General features: G+C 36.1%; 1 protein-coding gene across 1 annotated transcript in view; it reads left to right on the top strand.

Annotated features, from left to right (window-relative positions):
* LOC103091284 (WD repeat-containing protein 70) overlaps positions 1 to 18110 on the top strand; it is a 108178-nt gene that overhangs the window by 52925 nt on the left and 37143 nt on the right. The window contains exons 2-4 of the mRNA XM_007454809.1: positions 1215 to 1314; positions 4047 to 4131; positions 5608 to 5746. Coding sequence (XP_007454871.1) covers positions 1215 to 1314; positions 4047 to 4131; positions 5608 to 5746 — 324 coding nt within the window. The remainder of the gene's footprint in view (positions 1 to 1214; positions 1315 to 4046; positions 4132 to 5607; positions 5747 to 18110) is intronic.

The following is an 18110-nucleotide window of genomic DNA, read 5'->3' as shown; positions in this document are numbered from 1 at the left end:
GAACCTGCGTCCCCTGCATCGGCAGGCGGACCCTCAACCACTGCGCCACCAGGGAAGCCCTACAATTTTTTTTTTGAAGGCTTGCTTTTGTGAGGTAGTGTGTCCTCATTACTGGAAACTTTTTGGTGAAAGCTCAGTGATGGAGTGTTGGGGATATTATTGGGAGGCTAATGTACATGAGCTCTGTTTTGTGACTCATTCTTTGTTATGGTTGCTGCAAATTGATGGAGATGGGTCATTTGTATTCCTATACCTGTGGCTGCCAGGAGAGACCTACTTGCTGTCATCACTAGTAATGTCCCTGGCCATTCACTGTGTAATTGTCCAGCCTGGTGGATCTGGGATAATTGACTCCCTAGTACTTTGGCCTGTTCTGGTTACTGAATCATAACTGGGTGGCAAGATTAGTGTAGTAGAGTTACTTTTATAAGTCATTAACTGTTCAGAAGTGACATTGCAAGTAAAAAGACTAATAACATACATCCGTAGAGAGGGGGTATAGGGTAGTGTTTAAGGGTAGGCTTTTTGGTTCAAACTCCTAACTCGACCACTTACTAGCTCTGTGATTTTGGACAAGGTACTTAAGTCTCTGTGCTTAGTTTCCTGATCTGTAAAATGAAGATAATCTTCTAGAGTGAACGTGAGCACCATAGGCAAGTTAGTAAAAGAATGTAGTGCCTAGGGTATGGTAAGCATTGTGTAACGGCTAGCTGTCGTCATTATCATCAACAACAACATTATCCTACAGGCACACTAAAGATAGCTCAAGACTTACAACCGTGTGCACAGTGTCTGGCATATACTAGGAATACAGTAATATTTTTGAGTTAATAATATGTTCATTTGTAATTTTTATTTATATTCATTCTTTCAGATAACTGTAGGAAATGGTCCCCAAAACTTTATAAGTATAATGAGAAGAGCTAAATGTGGTGCTAATCTTGTGTTGCTCAGAGCTTGCTAAGGCAGTCTGAAAAATATCTCCTACTAGAACTTAACCTTGTCTCTTCTTTTCGCTTATTAAAGCAAATGGATGTTTTTAAAAGCCCTTTGAAATTTTTTCCAAAATAAAAAAACTATCATCAGGTGAAATTAATATTTTTCATGTAGCTATATATCAGTTTTTGGATGATAGAGTAAAATATTCTTGCCACAAAAATGTTCTCATCTGAATTCAGATGAGATGTTAACACTTTGCTTGTCTTTGCAAACAGGTTCATCCTAAATTCCACTATAAACAAGCTCATGACCCAGGCACAGATACTTCTTGCGTGACTTTTTCCTATGATGGTAATGTCCTTGCCTCTCGTGGAGGTAGGTTAGAAGCTTTCTTTTTAATATGTTTCTATATATAAAATGATGGTATGTAACTCTAACAAATGTCACACTAATATCCCAGTGCTTAGTAAAGCTATAGCTGTGCTTTTGTTAATGTACCTTTGCCAGTCTAGTTTTTTTTCATTAAAATGCATTTTCAACTTGGCAACATTCTTTTATTAAAATTATCAAGTAAAATTTAGAAAATATATACTTTTTTGCCTAAGTTTTCATTTTAGCTCCAAATTCCATCAGCATTTGGAGCCTGCAAGGATGACCATTGCCTCTACCTTATGGACTTCTGTAGATGATATTCTATATTCTTTCTGTATCATTTTATAGTTCTGGGTCTGGCATTTCAAACTCTTCTATTTGCTGACCATTGATTTTTTTTCAGTTCAAACACTAATTCAGTTCAGTTAAAAAAAGTTTGTATACCTGGATGTTATTTTTTTTAACAGCTATGTAATTCTGTGTGGTCGTATTGTAAGTTTACCTATCCACACTCATATGATTGAATAGAGATTGTTTCCAACTTTTTGCTAAATCTTACGTGAATAAGTAGTACGCTGATAGAAGGAGATAATAAAATAGTGAGGGCACTCACTATTGAACAAAGCATTAGGGGGAAGTATGGGGCATGACTGAGGATCTTCCAGTAGGCCCATTTGTGGGGAGAGAAAAGAATCAAGGTAAGTAGGTTGGAGCCATGTTACAGATAGCCTTAAATATCACATAAAGGATTTAGTCTTTATTCCACAGGCCAAATTAATCTAGCAACACTGAGTTTAGTCATTCATTCACTCACTTTACTGTATATTGAGCAACTGATCTGAGCTAAGCATTATGCCAGGTGCTTGGCATAAACTGTGGACATCATAGCAGGGTTCCTTTCCTGAAAGAATTTACAGTCTGATGTAGAGGGTATGGAAGTGAGGTGAACATAGAGTTGGCACAGCTCTCCCCTCAGTTTAACTGGTCCATGCCCATTTACCCTTGGAAACTATCCAGATTCTCCTTCTTCCAAGGAAGCCTTCTATTGATATATTATACCCAAACTACCCTCACTCACATAATTTAAAAAAAATCAAAGCACATGCACATGTATTTTCTATTTACGATATACATGGCAAAGATGGATATGTATAAAATATATGTTTTGGTTCATCAATTCTAACCTGTTCTTTGAGTCCTAAGATGACTCTTAATTAAGACTATGTGCTATACTCTGTACTTACATCAGTGATTCTTACCCCAAGAATGTATCTGAATCCCCTGGGAAGGTTTTCAAAATGACAAATCCTCCACTAGGAAATTCTCACATTCACTCTCGCACCTCTAGAGTGGTATACCACAATCTCCGAGGTAGAGTGGGGAAAGAAGAGGGGAATAACAGAGGAGTGTACTTTGAAAATTCTTCCTGGAGGATTCTGAAATAGCCCAGCCCCACCCAGTTGATTATTACTGCCTTAGAAGTATAGAATTAACTCCATTTCAGTCAAAGCCATTTTAGTGATAGTTTTTACCTTCCCCTTCCATCCTATACTAGCTGTTGGGTGACATGTCGTCTACAGAACATGTATACTGTATTCCACCATTCTCCTTCCTGGATGTATAGAATATACCAGATGGAAGTCTCTCTGTTCAGCAGAGTCCCCAGAGTGTTGTAAGGTGCTCCTGCTAGCTCCAGAACCTTCCAGGTTAACTAAACTGTTTAATACAGATTAATGTTTTCTTATTGTTTGAGGATTGTGGGGATGTGTAACCTTCTTTTAAACACTAAAAGCAAAAAGGTGAGTCCTACAAAGTTCTTCCAGTATAAGCAGGTCTCCAATCCAGCCAGTTGTGGATTAGTGCACCTGCCAAAAGTTGGGTTTCAGAGTCAGGGTTGCTGGGGAGAGAATGGGGATTTTTATTGAATTCTCCACTCACCTCACTTGCGTCTGGTACTGATTCCTTATTGCACCCAGGGGGTTGAGGCAGGTCTCAGCTGTGGACACTGGGGAAAAAGAACAGCAAAGATATTACTTATATGAGTTTTGGCTTTCATTATGAACAGGAATTAGTTAGTAGCCCTGTAGAATACTTCAAAAGTGATTCTTTAAAGAATATTAATTATGCTTTAAATGGCTTGGAAAAGCTATACTCCCCAGCAAGGTGAAGAATGATAGCCACAGATAGGGTTACACTGGAGGGAAAGGAATCACATTGGCTCACTCTCATTAATGTTAATGGATAGTTTCACCCACACACTAGTGGGAAAAAGAATCTGTTGTGAACTGAACTATTTTCAGTCCTGGTGGTTGCTAAATTAATATCTTCTTAAGAAGTCAAGTTATGCTCAGATATACCACAGGGAAACTACCATCTGCTCTAAAGTCACTCTTTAGAGAAGATTCTCCAGGGTTCCTTCTAGCCTGCAGATGCTACATCAATCTGGAAAGTAATTTCTAGGAAGCTAGTTCATTATCATGTATCTTTCTACTGTTCTCACAACTACGGCTCTCAAGCTCCCTAGTTAAAAAGTAAAATGTGTTATGTGCATCCCCTTCCCGCCTTCCTTCCCTCCTGCCTCCTTCCTTTCTCTCTCTCTCCCTCCCTCCCCCGCCTCCCTCTCTCCCTTCCTTTTCTTATAGTTATACACTAAGTTTTGCAAACTCTAAGCTTGGGGCTGGTTCTTTTTTGCAAAATTTACTTTCTTTTTTTTTCCTTTCTCATTCCTCTATCAGGTGATGATACATTAAAATTATGGGACATCCGACAGTTTAATAAGCCACTTTTTTCAGCCTCGGGTCTTCCCACCATGTTCCCAATGTAAGTAGCATATTTTTAATATTCGATAAGCACAAGAGAATGGAAAAGTAATTTTTTCATCTTCATGTTAATTTATAGCATGTGTCTTAGATTTTCTAGAAAAGGGACTTGAAGAGTGATTGAAATAGGTTTTTTGAAAGACGAATTTTTATTTTTCCTTTCATTTTGTACATTCTTCAGAATATAAAATTTTATTTTTGAAGTTGAAATGATGGCTGTTCATGTATTTGTGTGTGTGAATATATATATTGTATGCACACATAGGTCTTGGGGTAGTAAAAACATTTTAAAGGGTTGAATTGTTCTTTTAATAGTGTATAAATGACAGAGTCCGCCTGTCTTTTATTTGTTTTCTTTTAAAATTTGAATCCTCATACCATTAAAGCAATTCTTCGTAGTTACTGAATATTATATGTCATTTTCTCAATTTTTTCTTATCATCATTTGAATCAGTAATTCGGTGACCGTCACTTATTCAAACTGTCTTGCTCTGGGTAGCTGAACACTGTTATCTGCATTCTACTAAGTTGATAACTGAAGCTTTAAAGATTTTTCTGCAAAGAGCTGAGGTTGGGATTTGATCTCTAAGTCCTACAATTGGTGCCTAAGCAAAAATTTCTATTTTGGTAGAAATAAAATTTCTCATCTGTATTAAATAATGGCCAACAAGGAGAGTGTGAAGGTAATGGAAGCAGCAAATGGAGGAAGCTGTATAATATCAGAGCACTAACTCTGACACAGTCTATTGCCCATGGCATTTATCTGTTAAAACAAACAGATGGATAAACAAACATGAATTCTTAGCCGATACGAATTTTTTGAGCCTTATGCCTGCTGCAAGTAATGCTACCTAGATAGCGTCTTTGGCTCATGTCTTAGATTATTCACAGTCAGGTGGCTAGACCTCTCATCACAAGAGCTGTTGAATCACAGCCATCAATTAGGTTCCAGCGGTACAAGCTGCTCCTCATTTCATGGTGCTTGACTTGACAAAACTCAAATTGTTTGAGAGGTAGTGCTGATAAAAATAGTTCCCAAACTGATCAAAATAATCACTACTTAGACGTTAGTCATATACTGTCTATTTGTGTGTAGACAGGGTCAATGTCTATATTGAGTTTTTCCCACACGTTATTTACAATGAAAGATATTATAATGTATAGAAATTAGAGCACAGATTTGGGAGTCAGGCTGTCTAAGTTCGAATCCCAGCTGTACCACTTACTTTTGTGATCTTGGACAAGGTTTATTTAAACTCTTCCTGCCTCAGTTTCCTAATCAGTAAAATGGGGATAATAGTATCTACTTCATAGGATTATTGTGAGTATTAAGTGAATTAATATAAGTGCCTGACTTACTATAAACCCTATGTAAGAGTCGTCTCTTATTACAGTGAGGTTGTTTATATTTTAACTCATTATCACTGCACTGTTGTGGCATCATAAGCCTATACTTATAAACTCTTTTTGTCTGTAGGACTGACTGCTGTTTCAGTCCAGATGATAAACTCATAGTCACCGGTACGTCTGTTCAAAGGGGATGTGGCAGCGGCAAACTTGTTTTCTTTGAGCGCAGGACTTTCCAAAGGGTGTATGAAATAGACATCACAGATGCGGTATGTGTGTTCCTTCCTCCCAGCCTTGAGAATGAAGTGAAGTTTGCCTCAGCCATTTTTGGTTTTGGTTTTGAAATAGAACATAAGTTCTTGCCCTTACAGTACAGTGGTAGCTGCTTTTTTTCTCCAACACAGGAATTATTAGTACACTGCAGACTGGCTTATCTACACTTTTCCCTCCCCAACCCAATATTTCCTATAGGCCCACACTTTAGTCAGAATTTCAGCTGGGCCTGGGATGTTTACCCGTTCTGCCAACCAATTTGAGGAGAGAAGAAGCTGATCTTCATGTAACATACAGAAAGGAGCTTCCCACAATGTGCATGTTTGTAAGGATTCAGGGATTATGGACAGAAGTGAAACGTTATGCCCTCAGAATGTGATGAAGTGTATCATTGTTTGAAAACTTTGACAGAATTCTCCTTGTTAGAGTTGTCATTAAGGTAAGACTCAGCTTCCACTGAGGTTAATATCTATTTAGTTATTAGAAGTTTAAAACATTTCAGATTTAACTTCCACATCTGAAAACCCCCCCTTTAGTTTTCTTTACATATTTATGTAAGCACTAAAACACCAGCATGCATGCATTCATTCATTCATTCATTCATGTCTACAGACTGGAGCCGTATGTAATACAATAATAGTGAAGATTCCCAGAGGAAAATCTGAGTTCCTTTAAAGTCTTTGAAAGTATGTATTAGTATTTAGATGGTAAGGCAGATCATTGTTCTTTTCTGAGTATGAAACAGTCCAATTAATGTCTGTGCAAATTTTCGTTGGCTCATAGTCAAATCCTTTAGTAATATCCTATATCTTAAACAGTGCTCTTATGTAGGTTTCTCCGGTTGTTTCAGCTCTACGTAAACAGTTGAAACATATTATGTACTTAAATGATTCAGACAATTGAACAACTATTTTTAAATCACCAGCAAAAATTTCCTGTCTCTAATGTTTTAATGTTTTAATATTACTGTGGAGTCTTAAGTTGTAGGCACTAAATTTGAAACCATGGTATAGAGACAATGAACTAACAATGAGACTAATTCTAGATGAGTACTTTAAGTTTTATAGATTCTAATCTCATGGCATAATTTGAAATGTGCCAACACTAATAACACTGTTTTTGGGGTGCATCCAGGAGCCAACTAAAACACTAGAATCAAAGAAAAACACTCTTGACTCTATCAACTTTAATCTCAAAAAATAAAATTATTATAATTGGTTGTTCCAGAAGTAAGCTGGTTTTGTTTTGTTTTGTTTTTAATGCCTCTCAACGACTATACATCTCAGTATTACTCATGGGGTTGTGTTTTTAAATTATAATTTAAATTGCAATGTAATTAACTTAAGGGATATAGAAGTATGATTGTACTTTTAAAGACATGTGGATGTCATAAGTGTACAGAACACACTGTTTGTTGTGTTGCTCTGAATTGCTTTTCTAACTAGATGTTTTTCTCCACGGCACTTACCACCATCTCATCTATTATACATTTGTTTTTGTCTGTCTGCTTCCACCAGGATGTATGCCCATGAGGGCAGAAACTTTGTCTGTTTTGTTCACTGAAATATCCCCAATGCTCAGAACAGTGCCTGGCACATAGAAGGTGCTTGTTTATTGAATGAGTGAATGGTATACTTGGGAAGTGCAAGTAATGTGTACTGTAGAGCACAGGTGTGTCTTTGGAGAGTGAGGCAGGAGAGAAGTATCTAGAGATGGAAGGGTAAACTGACTTTGTATACCGTAATAAAGTGACTTTATCTTATGGTTTTTGTTTTCATTTTTTTTTTAAAGCAAAGGAATGACATATTCAGATCCAGGTCTTAGACGCTGATTTTTATTGAAGTGTGAAGGTTAGATTTACAAGACGTAGTATTTATTTGTATATGTATAATTTAGGAGACTGGGTCAGTGTTCCCTGCAATTAAAAGAAAACAAAGATAGCAGGTTTTAGAAGAAAGACAGCGAGTCTGTTGTTGGTACATTGAACTTGAAGTACCTTTAGGACCTCTGGGTGGAGATGTTCAGTGGGCAGATGGGTAGATAACTTTGGTGCTTAGAAGAAAGAAGACACAGTTTTGGGAGGAGTATTTATAGTTCATAGTTGAATTGTTGGTTGCTGATTAGTTTGATCACGGAAAGGGCATGAAGGATGGAGAAGATGAGCCCTAGGAAACCAGAGCATTTAAGGGATGAGCAAGTGAAGAGATACAAAGAAAAGAGTGAGGTCATTAAGGAAACAGAATTTATCATATATTGAATTATCTTAGAAAAGTCAGAAAACTGATTTTGAGACCCATTTCAATAGATGGATGAAGAGAGAACTTCAAATAGGGACAAAACCACACACCTTAAAGTGGCCTTTTAAATCATTGATTTAGGATTTGTTTGTCTTTTTTTGGTTGTTAACATCAGACAGCATTGTTTTCTGTTTATATTGTAGAACGGTATGCTAAAGGGACTTTAAACTGCCCCTTTGATCCCTACTTTCTCAAGTTTTAAGTCTTCTTGGAATGTAGAAAAATAAACACATTCATTCTTTGGGTTGGATAAAGAGGGTGGACACTTTGCTAGAAGGGCCAAAAAAACACCTCTTTTATTTAATTGTATTTTTGTTATTAAAAGCCAGGATTGTCATTTCTTTTGGAAACACCACACTCTGCTAGAATAAGATACTTACTGTATTGAGTTTTAATTTAGCTAAAAGGCAGCATCTCATATTTTTAATATCAACATTTAGTTGTTTGCTTGTTTGACTAGGCACAGGCAGTGGTGCTGTTAGGTCTATCCTAAAGCCATTTACTTCAGTAAAGTATGATTGACTGCATTTTCCCACACCCTTTTCTAAAACGAAATAAATCCCTAGATAGTTATATTCTGGAATGCCAAGCTCAATATAGATAGGGAGCCAAACATTGTATTCAGTTAGGAAATGTTAACAATCTATACAATTAATTTCCTAATAACTAAAAACTGTCCTACAATCTTCACAATAAATAGCTTTTTAAAATATAACAATTATATTTTCCATATTTAGTTTTGAAACAAACTTTAAAAATGGTTTTAATTACACTCTCTGCATTGTCATATGCTCTGAAAATTTTTCTTTCTCTATTCAGTTTAGAGCCTCTCAACACTCTTCACTAGGAGATGACAAATGTTTAACATTTACTATTTTTACTGTGTGATGTTTGTACACATTTTACAATTCTGCTGAAATTATTTTTAGGTGTTTCCTCTTCCTAGTCCAATTTTGTTTCCTCAAGTTTAAAAAAAAATGCATATCCTCATTTATCATCTACTTCGTTGTAATTTGAATAATGTGCTTAGCCTCTTTTCTGAGATAAATTCCAGAATATAATTTGATCTTGAATTTAAAAGCTCACCTTTGTCTTTGTGTAGATGGGACCCTAGCATGTTTATATATTGTGTAAAAAGCTTCCATTACTCTATTTTATGTGAAAAAGCATAGGAGAGAAGGAATGGACTAAATGTAATTTGGAGATGACCTATCATTTTTTTAAAAGGTAATTATGTTTAGAAGAAACAAATTTTTAAGTCTTTTCAAAGTTCCAGTTATTTCAGGAAATGCTGTGAAATAACATTTAAAACTCTTATTAGCTTAGTGACTTTTCATCAAACTATACTTTGTTGCAAAATGATTAATAGAATTTCCTTTTTTACTAATATAAATCAAGGGACGTGGTTTATGCAATTGTACTAGTGTATTACCATTTATACTCTTTAACCCAAGCATAGTGAAATGAAGTTGTTTTGACCTGGTATTAAGATGGTGGCCTCTTCACCTCAGTTGCTTTGGGCAGTAATTTAAGAGAGAGCAGGCATTCCCTTGTGTAGAGAGAAGAAAAAGGTGGAAAGGAAAACAGCCAGAAATTTCACACTTGGTCCCAACTTCTCTTCTAATTTGTTTGTTTGTTTACGTAGTTTGGTGAGGGATCTCTGTTTCTGTAAACACTGAATGAACAAAGTGAAGAGAAGAAAAAGAAAAACTAAACCTTTATTTTTAAAACATAGCTATAGCATTTAGCATGGCTACTGAACAGAAGGGAAGGGAAATTTGCTTCGGCATTTTCAACTAGACTGCCGTAGGCATTTCAAAGTTGATTGAGAATCCTGGTGCCCATATAAGAAAGATAATAGTAAAGGTCTTTTAAGGAAGAAAAAAACTCATTTGTGATCATCTAAAGAATATTTGATTATCTTTAGGAATGTTTTTTAACCATTGAAGAGAATAGATAGCAAAGAACAAGGATTATCTTAGAGTTTTGTTTCTTTCTACCACTACTTGTTCTCTGCAATATCCCTTTCCTGTGGGAGATGAAATCTGGATTATGCACACTTACTTACTTACTGCCTACCTACCTACAGGCTGTATCTCTTCCCCTTATTATCATAGGTATTGGTTGAAAAATACATAATTATTGTTAAAGTTATGTTAATTAAGTAATAGTTTATATATTTACCAAAAGGTGGGGAAAGTTTCTTATTTCAGACCTACTCATCCGATTACAGAGATAGCCTACTGCATATATTGAAGAGAAGGTAAGGTCCATATTGTGTAAAAAAAAAGAGAGATTTCTTTAAAAGAACAAAAATTTCCATAAAAATACCAACTGTCTTCCCTTCTTAATATAGTTAGGTGAAGTTCTGAAGAGAACTTGAGTTCACATTATTTTTCTAAACATCATATTTTATCACATTACCCATAGATTATACTGAGATATGACCTTTAAATCAATGAATTTTGATGTCCAAGGAAATTGCTATATGTGTCAATATATAAAATGACATATAACATATAAAATGAAAGGATTAACGCTTCCATTTGACATAAAAAGTTTTTGTGTTCTTATTAGGAGAGAATATTGATATTTTAAATCCAAAGATATTGAATAAGTAAATGGATATAATGGGGCCATGAAATAATAGACCCTTCATGAATCTAGCTATGTATCTTAATTAGTAAGTGTAAGGGACATGCTGACTCTTCAGACTACAATCACCCCATGTTATTTGTACATGTGAATGAGAGCAGAAAGGTCATTCAAATTAATGGATATTCCAAGGAGTCCTCAGAATTGGCTTTGGAATGTGCCTTTGTTCTTATATTTGAGTACAGATAACGACTAATATGGGAATTTACTTCAAACTTAATGAATTAATGAAGCTGTGCCTGTGAAAGCTTGTCTCTGAAGGAGCTGAAGAACTCAACTGTTCTTCCATTTTGTACTGGGAATAGACTAATGATCTGTCTTACCGATATAAAGTCCCAGCTCAGTCCGAATCACACGTCTTTAAGCGTTTTCTAGAAATAAAGGATTCAAGCGGTGTCTTTGCCCAGTCAGGATCGCCTAAGGAATAGTAGTACACAGAGAGAACTTGAGCTATATGCAGTGCAAATGCCAACTGAAAATAAGCTTGAAAGAAAGACTATATTTGGCATTTATCTGCTTTCTAAAATATAGTGAAACCTTTTTAATGTGAAGCACAGGGGATGGAAAAAAATGGGCTTTGAGTTAACTAGCTTTCCATTATCTGACTTTTATTAAAGAGCAATCAGGCAGCTGGTTGGCTAGGGAATAGCAGTTGCTTTGAATTATGTATTATTTTGAATAAAGCAATATCAGCTTAATGAAATTCACTTTCTTGGGAGGATTAAACAACGTAGATTCTAGATGGGTTCTGATTAGTATGTTTGTATTTAGTAAAATATGTCTGTTTTACCACTGCCAAATGATAAGACAGTATACTCAGTATAGGTTTATTGAGCATTTGCTCATCGGCAACTAAAAGGGTGTGTGAGCACTGCGTGTTTCCTGGTCTTCTGAGATATATGAATATTTGATAGGGAACCTGGGAGTAAATAGATGATGATGGAGTTTTAGTGTAAATTTGCCAACACAGCAGTTACAAGGTTCTTTTTCTAGCACTACCTTTTCCCAGGGTCCTGAGCCTGGTTATTAGGACAATGTTTTACTGTCAAGAAGCACAACGGTCAGTGCTACTTTCTGTAAGAATATTTTCTTTTTTTTAAAATTAATTTTTATTGGAGTATAGTTGCTTTACAATGTTGTGTTAGCTTCTACTGCACAGCAAAATGAATCAGCCATAAATATACATATATCCCCTCCATTTTGGACACTACAGTGCATTAAGTAGACTTCCCTGTGCTATACAGCATGTTCCCATCAGTTGTCTATTTTATACATAGTATCAATAGTGTATATGTGTCAATCCCTATCTCCCACTTCCTCCCACCCCACCCCTTTCCCCCTTGGTATCCATACATTTGTTCTCTACGTCTGTGTCTCTGTGTCTGCTTGGCAGTTAAGGTCATCTATACCATTTTTCTGGATTCCACATATATGCGTTAATATACGATATTTGTTTTTGTGACTTACTTCACTCTATATGACACTCTTTAGGTCCATCCATGTCTCTACAAATGACCCAGTTGCGTTCCCTTTTGTGGCTGAGTAATATTCCATTGTTTGTATGTACCACATCCATATCCATTCTTTTTTTTTTTTTTCATACCCATTCTTTATCCATTCCTTTGTTGATGGGCATTTAGGTTTTCTTTAAGTAGAGAAGAAAAGAGATGCCATTGGGTTATGATAGAAAAAAATATAGCACTTTTACCACTTTTGTGATTTGACTTACTAAACCCTTTCTTCAGATTCAGTAACTGGAACTCAGCTGGAGTCCCCTGCTAAGTTAGCCTCACAGTGTCCAGGATGGGGCTAGTGTCCATAAGATGTGATTTAATTACTTTTCATTGCACCTAAAGGTATCATGCTATGGATGTTCCAGGACAGTAGTTCTCAGGATTTAAAGAGTGCAGTTGAGTGTTCATCTGTAGGCACGTGAGAATAGAGAGGAAAGAAACCACCAATTTCATGATGGTTTAACTACTAATATGTTCCTTATCAAGTCTTAAAATGTTTTACATAGGGAAAATGAAAGGAACAAGCTTAGTGCGATTATTTTTTATTATTTTTAAAGTGTACAGTTCTGTGATTTTTAACCCCTATAGATTCCTGTAGTTCCATCAGTACAATCAGGATACAGATCAGTTAGTTCCATCACCCCCTAAAAACTCCTTTGTGCCATCCCTCTATAGTCACCCTCTTACCCCCTCCCTCGCTCTCCACTCCTTATACCTGACATTCACTGGTCTGTTCTCCATCACTATAGTGTTGACTTTTCAAGAATGTCATACAAATGGACTCATATAGTGTGTAACCTTTTTAGATCAACTACTTTCAGCAGAATCCTTTGAGACTCATCCAGGTTAGTTGTGCGTATCAATAACTTGTTACATTTTATTGCTCAGTAGTATTCCACTGTATGGATATAGCACAGTTTTTTAATCTACTAAAGGACATTTGATTATTTCTAATTTTTGGAGATTACGGATGGAGCTGCTGTAAGCATTCATATAGAGGTTTTTGTTTGAATGTAAGTTTTCTTTTCTCTAGGGCAAATACCTAAGAGTAGGCTTGCTGGGTCATATAGTGAGTGTATATTTATTTTTATAAGAAACTCCAAGCCATCTTCAGATTAACAATGTCATTTTGTATTCCCACCAACAGTGTATGTGTTTTTTACTTGCTCTGCATCCTCACCAACACTTTGTATTGAAACATTTTTTATTTTATACATTCTAATAGGTGTGTGGAGTGGTTATAATTTGAATTTTCCTAACGGCCAGTGATGTTGAATATCTTCATGTGTCCATTTTCCACAGTTGTATTCTCTTGGGTGAAATGCCTCTTCAAGTCTTTTGCCCAGTTTTAAATGAGGTGGTTTGTTTCTTACTATTAATTTTGAGAGTCCTCTATATATTCTAGATACCAAGTTCTTGGGATATTCTCCCCCAGTCTGTTGCTTGTTTTTTTCTTTTTCTTAATAGAGTCTTTTACAAGGCAAAATACATTATTTTTAAAACATCTTTATTGGAGTATAATTGCTTTACAATGGTGTTAGTTTCTGCTTTATAACAAAGTGAATCACTTATACGTATACATATGTTCCCACATCTCTTCCCTCTTCCATCTCCCTCCCTCCCACCCTCCTTATCCCACCCCTCTAGGTGATCACAAAGCACCGAGCTGATCTCCCTGTGCTATGCGGCTGCTTCCCACTAGCTATCTATTTTATGTTTAGTGTACATATGTCCGTGCCACTCTCTCACTTTGTCACAGCTTACCCTTCCCCATCGCCATATCCTCAAGTCCATTCTCTAGTAGGTCTGTGTCTTTATTCCCATCTTGCCCCTAGGTTCTTCATGACCATTTTTTGTTGTTGTTGTTAGATTCCATATATATGTGTTAGCATACAGTATTTGTTTTTCTCTTTCTGACTTACTTCACTTTGTATGACAGACTCGAGGTCCATCCACCTCACTACAAATAACTCAATTTTGTTTCTTTTTATGGCTGAGTAATATTTCATTGTAAATATATGTGCCACATCTTCTTTATCCACTGATTTGTTGATGGACACTTAGGTTGATTCCATGTCCTGGCTATTGTAAATAGAGCTGCAATGAACATTGTGGTCCATGACTCTTTTTGAATTATGGTTTTCTCAGGGTATATGCCTAGTAGTGAGATTGCTGGGTCGTATGGTAGTTCTATTCTTAGTTTTTTAAGGAACCTCCATACTGTTCTCCATAGTGGCTGTATCAATTTACATTCCCACCAACAGTGCAGGAGGGTTCCCTTTTCTCCACACCCTCTCCAGCATTTACTGTTTGTAGATTTTTTGATGATGGCCATTCTGACCGGTGTGAGATGATATCTCGTTGTAGTTTTGATTTGCATTTCTCTAATGATTAATGATGCTGAGCATTCTTTCATGTGTTTGTTGGCAATCAGTATATCTTCTTTGGAGAAATGTCTATTTAGGTCTTCTGCCCATTTTTGGATTGGGTTGTTTGGTTTTTTTTGATATTGAGCTACATGAGCTGCTTGTAAATTTTGGAGATTAATCCTTTGTCAGTTGCTTCATTTGCAAATAGTTTCTCCCATTCTGAGGGTTGTCTTTTCATGCTGTTTATGGTTTCCTTTGCTGTGCAAAAGCTTTTCAGTTTCATTAGGTCCCATTTGTTTATTTTTGTTTTTATTTCCATTTCTCTAGGAGGTGGGTCAAAAAGGATCTTGCTGTGATGTATGTCATAGACTGTTCTGCCTATGTTTTCCCCTAAGAGTTTGATAGTGTCTAGCCTTACATTTAGGTCTTTAATCCATTTTGAGTTTATTTTTGTGTATGGTGTTAGGGAGTGTTCTAATTTCATACTTTTACATGTACCTTTCCAGTTTTCCAAGCACCACTTATTGAAGAGGTTGTCTTTTCTCCACTGTGTATTCTTGCCTCCTTTATCACGTGACCATATGTGCATGGGTTTATCTCTGGGCTTTCTATCCTATTCCATTGATCTATCTTTCTGTTTTTGTGCCAGTACCATACTGTCTTGATTACTGTAGCTTTGTAGTATAGTCTGAAGTCAGGCAGCCTGATTCCTCCAGCTCCATTTTTTGTTCTCAAGATTGCTTTGGCTATTCGGGGTCTTTTGTGTTTCCATACAAATTGTGAATTTTTTTGTTCTAGTTCTGTGAAAAATGCCAGTGGTAGTTTGATAGGGATTGCATTGAATCTGTAGATTGCTTTGTATAGTAGAGTCATTTTCACAATGTTGATTCTTCCAATCCAAGAACACGGTATATCTCTCCATCTATTTCTATCGTCTTTTATTTCTCTCATCAGTGTCTTATAAGTTTCTGCATACAGGTCTTTTGTCTCCTTAGGTAGGCTTATTCCTAGATATTTTATTCTTTTTGTTGCAGTGGTAAATGGGAGTGTTTCCTTAATTTCACTTTCAGATTTTTCATCATTAGTGTATAGGAATGCTAGAGATTTCTGTGCATTAATTTTGTATCCTGCTACTTTACCAAATTCATTCACTAGCTCTAAGTAGTTTTCTGGTAGCATCTTTAGGATTCTCTACGTATAGTATCATGTCATCTGCAAGCAGTGACAGCTTTACTTCTTCTTTTCCGATTTGGATTCCTCTTATTTCTTTTTCTTCTCTGATTGCTGTGGCTAATGCTTCCAAAACTATGGTGAATAATAGTGGTGAGAGTGGGCAACCTTGTCTTGTTCCTGATCTTTGTGGAAATGGTTTCAGTTTTTCACCATTGAGGACAATATTGGCTGTGGGTTTGTCATATGTGGCCTTTATTATGTTGAGAAAACTTCCCTCTATGCCTACTTTCTGCAGGGTTTTTATCATAAATGGGTGTTGAATTTTGTCAAAAGCTTTCTCTGCATCTATTGAGATGATCATATGTTTTTTCTCCTTCAGTTTGTTAGTATGGTGTATCACATTGATTGATTTGTGTATAGTGAAGAATCCTTGCATTCCTGGGATAAACCCCACTTGATCATGGTGTACGATCCTTTCAGTGTGCTGTTGGATTCTGTTTCTTAGTATTTTGTTGAGGATTTTTGCATCTATGTTCCTCAGTGATATTGGCCTATAGTTTTCTTTCTTTGTGACGTCTTTGTCTGGTTTTGGTATCAGGGTGATGGTGGCCTCATAGAATGAGTTTGGGAGTGTTCCTCTCTCTGCAATATTTTGGAAGAGTTTGAGAGGGATAGGTGTTAGCTCTTCTCTAAATGTTTGATAGCATTTACCTGTGAAGCCATCTGGCCCTGGGCTTTTGTGTGTTGGAAGATTTTTAATCACAGTTTCAGTTTCAGTGCTTGTGATTGGTTTGTTTATATTTTCTATTTCTTCCTGGTTCAGTCTTGGAAGGATGTGCTTTCCTCAGAATTTGTCCATTTCTTCCAGGTTGTCTATTTTATTGGCATAGAGTTGCTTGTAGTAATCTCTCATGATCCTTTGTATTTCTGCAGTGTCAGTTGTTACTTCTCCTTTTTCATTTCTAATTCTATGGATTTGAGTCTTCTCCATTTTTTTCTTGATGCGTCTGGCTAGTGGTTTATCAATTTTGTTTATCTTCTCAAACAACCAGCTTTTAGTTTTACTGATCTTTGCTATTGTTTCCTCCATTTCTTTTTCATTTATTTCTGATCTGATCTTTATGATTTCTGTCCTTCTGCTAACTTTGGGGTTGTTTTGTTCTTCTTTCTCTAATTGCTTTAGGTGTAGGGTTAGGTTGTTTATTTGAGATGTTTCTTATTTCTTAAGGTAGGATTGTATGGCTATAAACTTCCCTCTTAGAGTTGCTTTTGCTGCATCCCATAGGTTGTGGGTCGTCGTGTTTTCATTGTCTTTTGTTTCCAGGTATTTTTTGATTTCCTCTTTGATTTCTTCAGTGATCTCTTGATTATTAAGTAGTGTATTGTTTAGCCTCCATGTGTTTGTATTTCTTACAGATTTTTTCGTGTAATTGATATCTAGTATCATAGCGTTGTGGTCAGAAAAGATACTTGACACAATTTCAGTTTTCTTAAATGAACCAAGGCTTGTTTTGTGACCCAAGATATGATCTATCCTGGAGATATTCCATGAGCCCGTGAGAAGAATGTGTATTCTGTTGTTTTTGGATGGTATGTCCTATAAATATCAATTAAGTGCATCTTGTTTAATGCATCATTTAAAGCTTGTTTCCTTATTTATTTTCATTTTGGTTGATCTGTGCATTGGTGAAAGTGGGTTGTTAAAGTCCCCTACTATGATTGTGTTACTGTCGATTTCCCCTTTTATGGCTGTTAGTGTTTGCCTTATGTATTGAGGTGCTCCTATGTTGGGTGCATAAATATTTCCAATTGTTATATCTTCTTCTTGGATCGATCCCTTGATCATTATGTAGTGTCCTTCTTTGTCTCTTGTAATAGTCTTTATATTAAAGTCTGTTTTGTCTGATATGAGAATTACTACTCCAGCTTTCTTTTGATTTCCATTTGCACGGAATATCTTTTTCCATCCCCTCACTTTCAGTCTGTATGTGTCCCTAGGTCTGAAGTGGGTCTCTTGTAGACAGCATATATACAGGTCTTGTTTTTGTATCCATTCAGCCAATCTGTGTCTTTTGGTGGGAGCATTTAGTCCATTTACATTTAAGGTAATTATCAATATGTATGTTCCTATTACCATTTTCTTAATTGTTTTGGGTTTGTTATTGTAGGTCTTTTCCTTCTCTTGTGTTTCCTGCCTAGAGAAGTTCCTTTAGCATTTGTTGTAAAGCTGGTTTGGTGGTGCTGAATTCTCTTAGCTCTTGCTTTTTTATAAATGTTTTAATTTCTCTATCAAATATGAATGATATCCTTGCTGGGTAGAGTAATCTTGGTTGTAGGTTTTTCCCTTTCATC

Source organism: Lipotes vexillifer, unplaced genomic scaffold, assembly GCF_000442215.2.
Source record: "Lipotes vexillifer unplaced genomic scaffold, Lipotes_vexillifer_v1.1 scaffold643, whole genome shotgun sequence".
Classification (NCBI taxonomy): Eukaryota; Metazoa; Chordata; class Mammalia; order Artiodactyla; family Lipotidae; genus Lipotes; species Lipotes vexillifer.
This window is presented reverse-complemented; position numbering and strand designations above follow the sequence as displayed.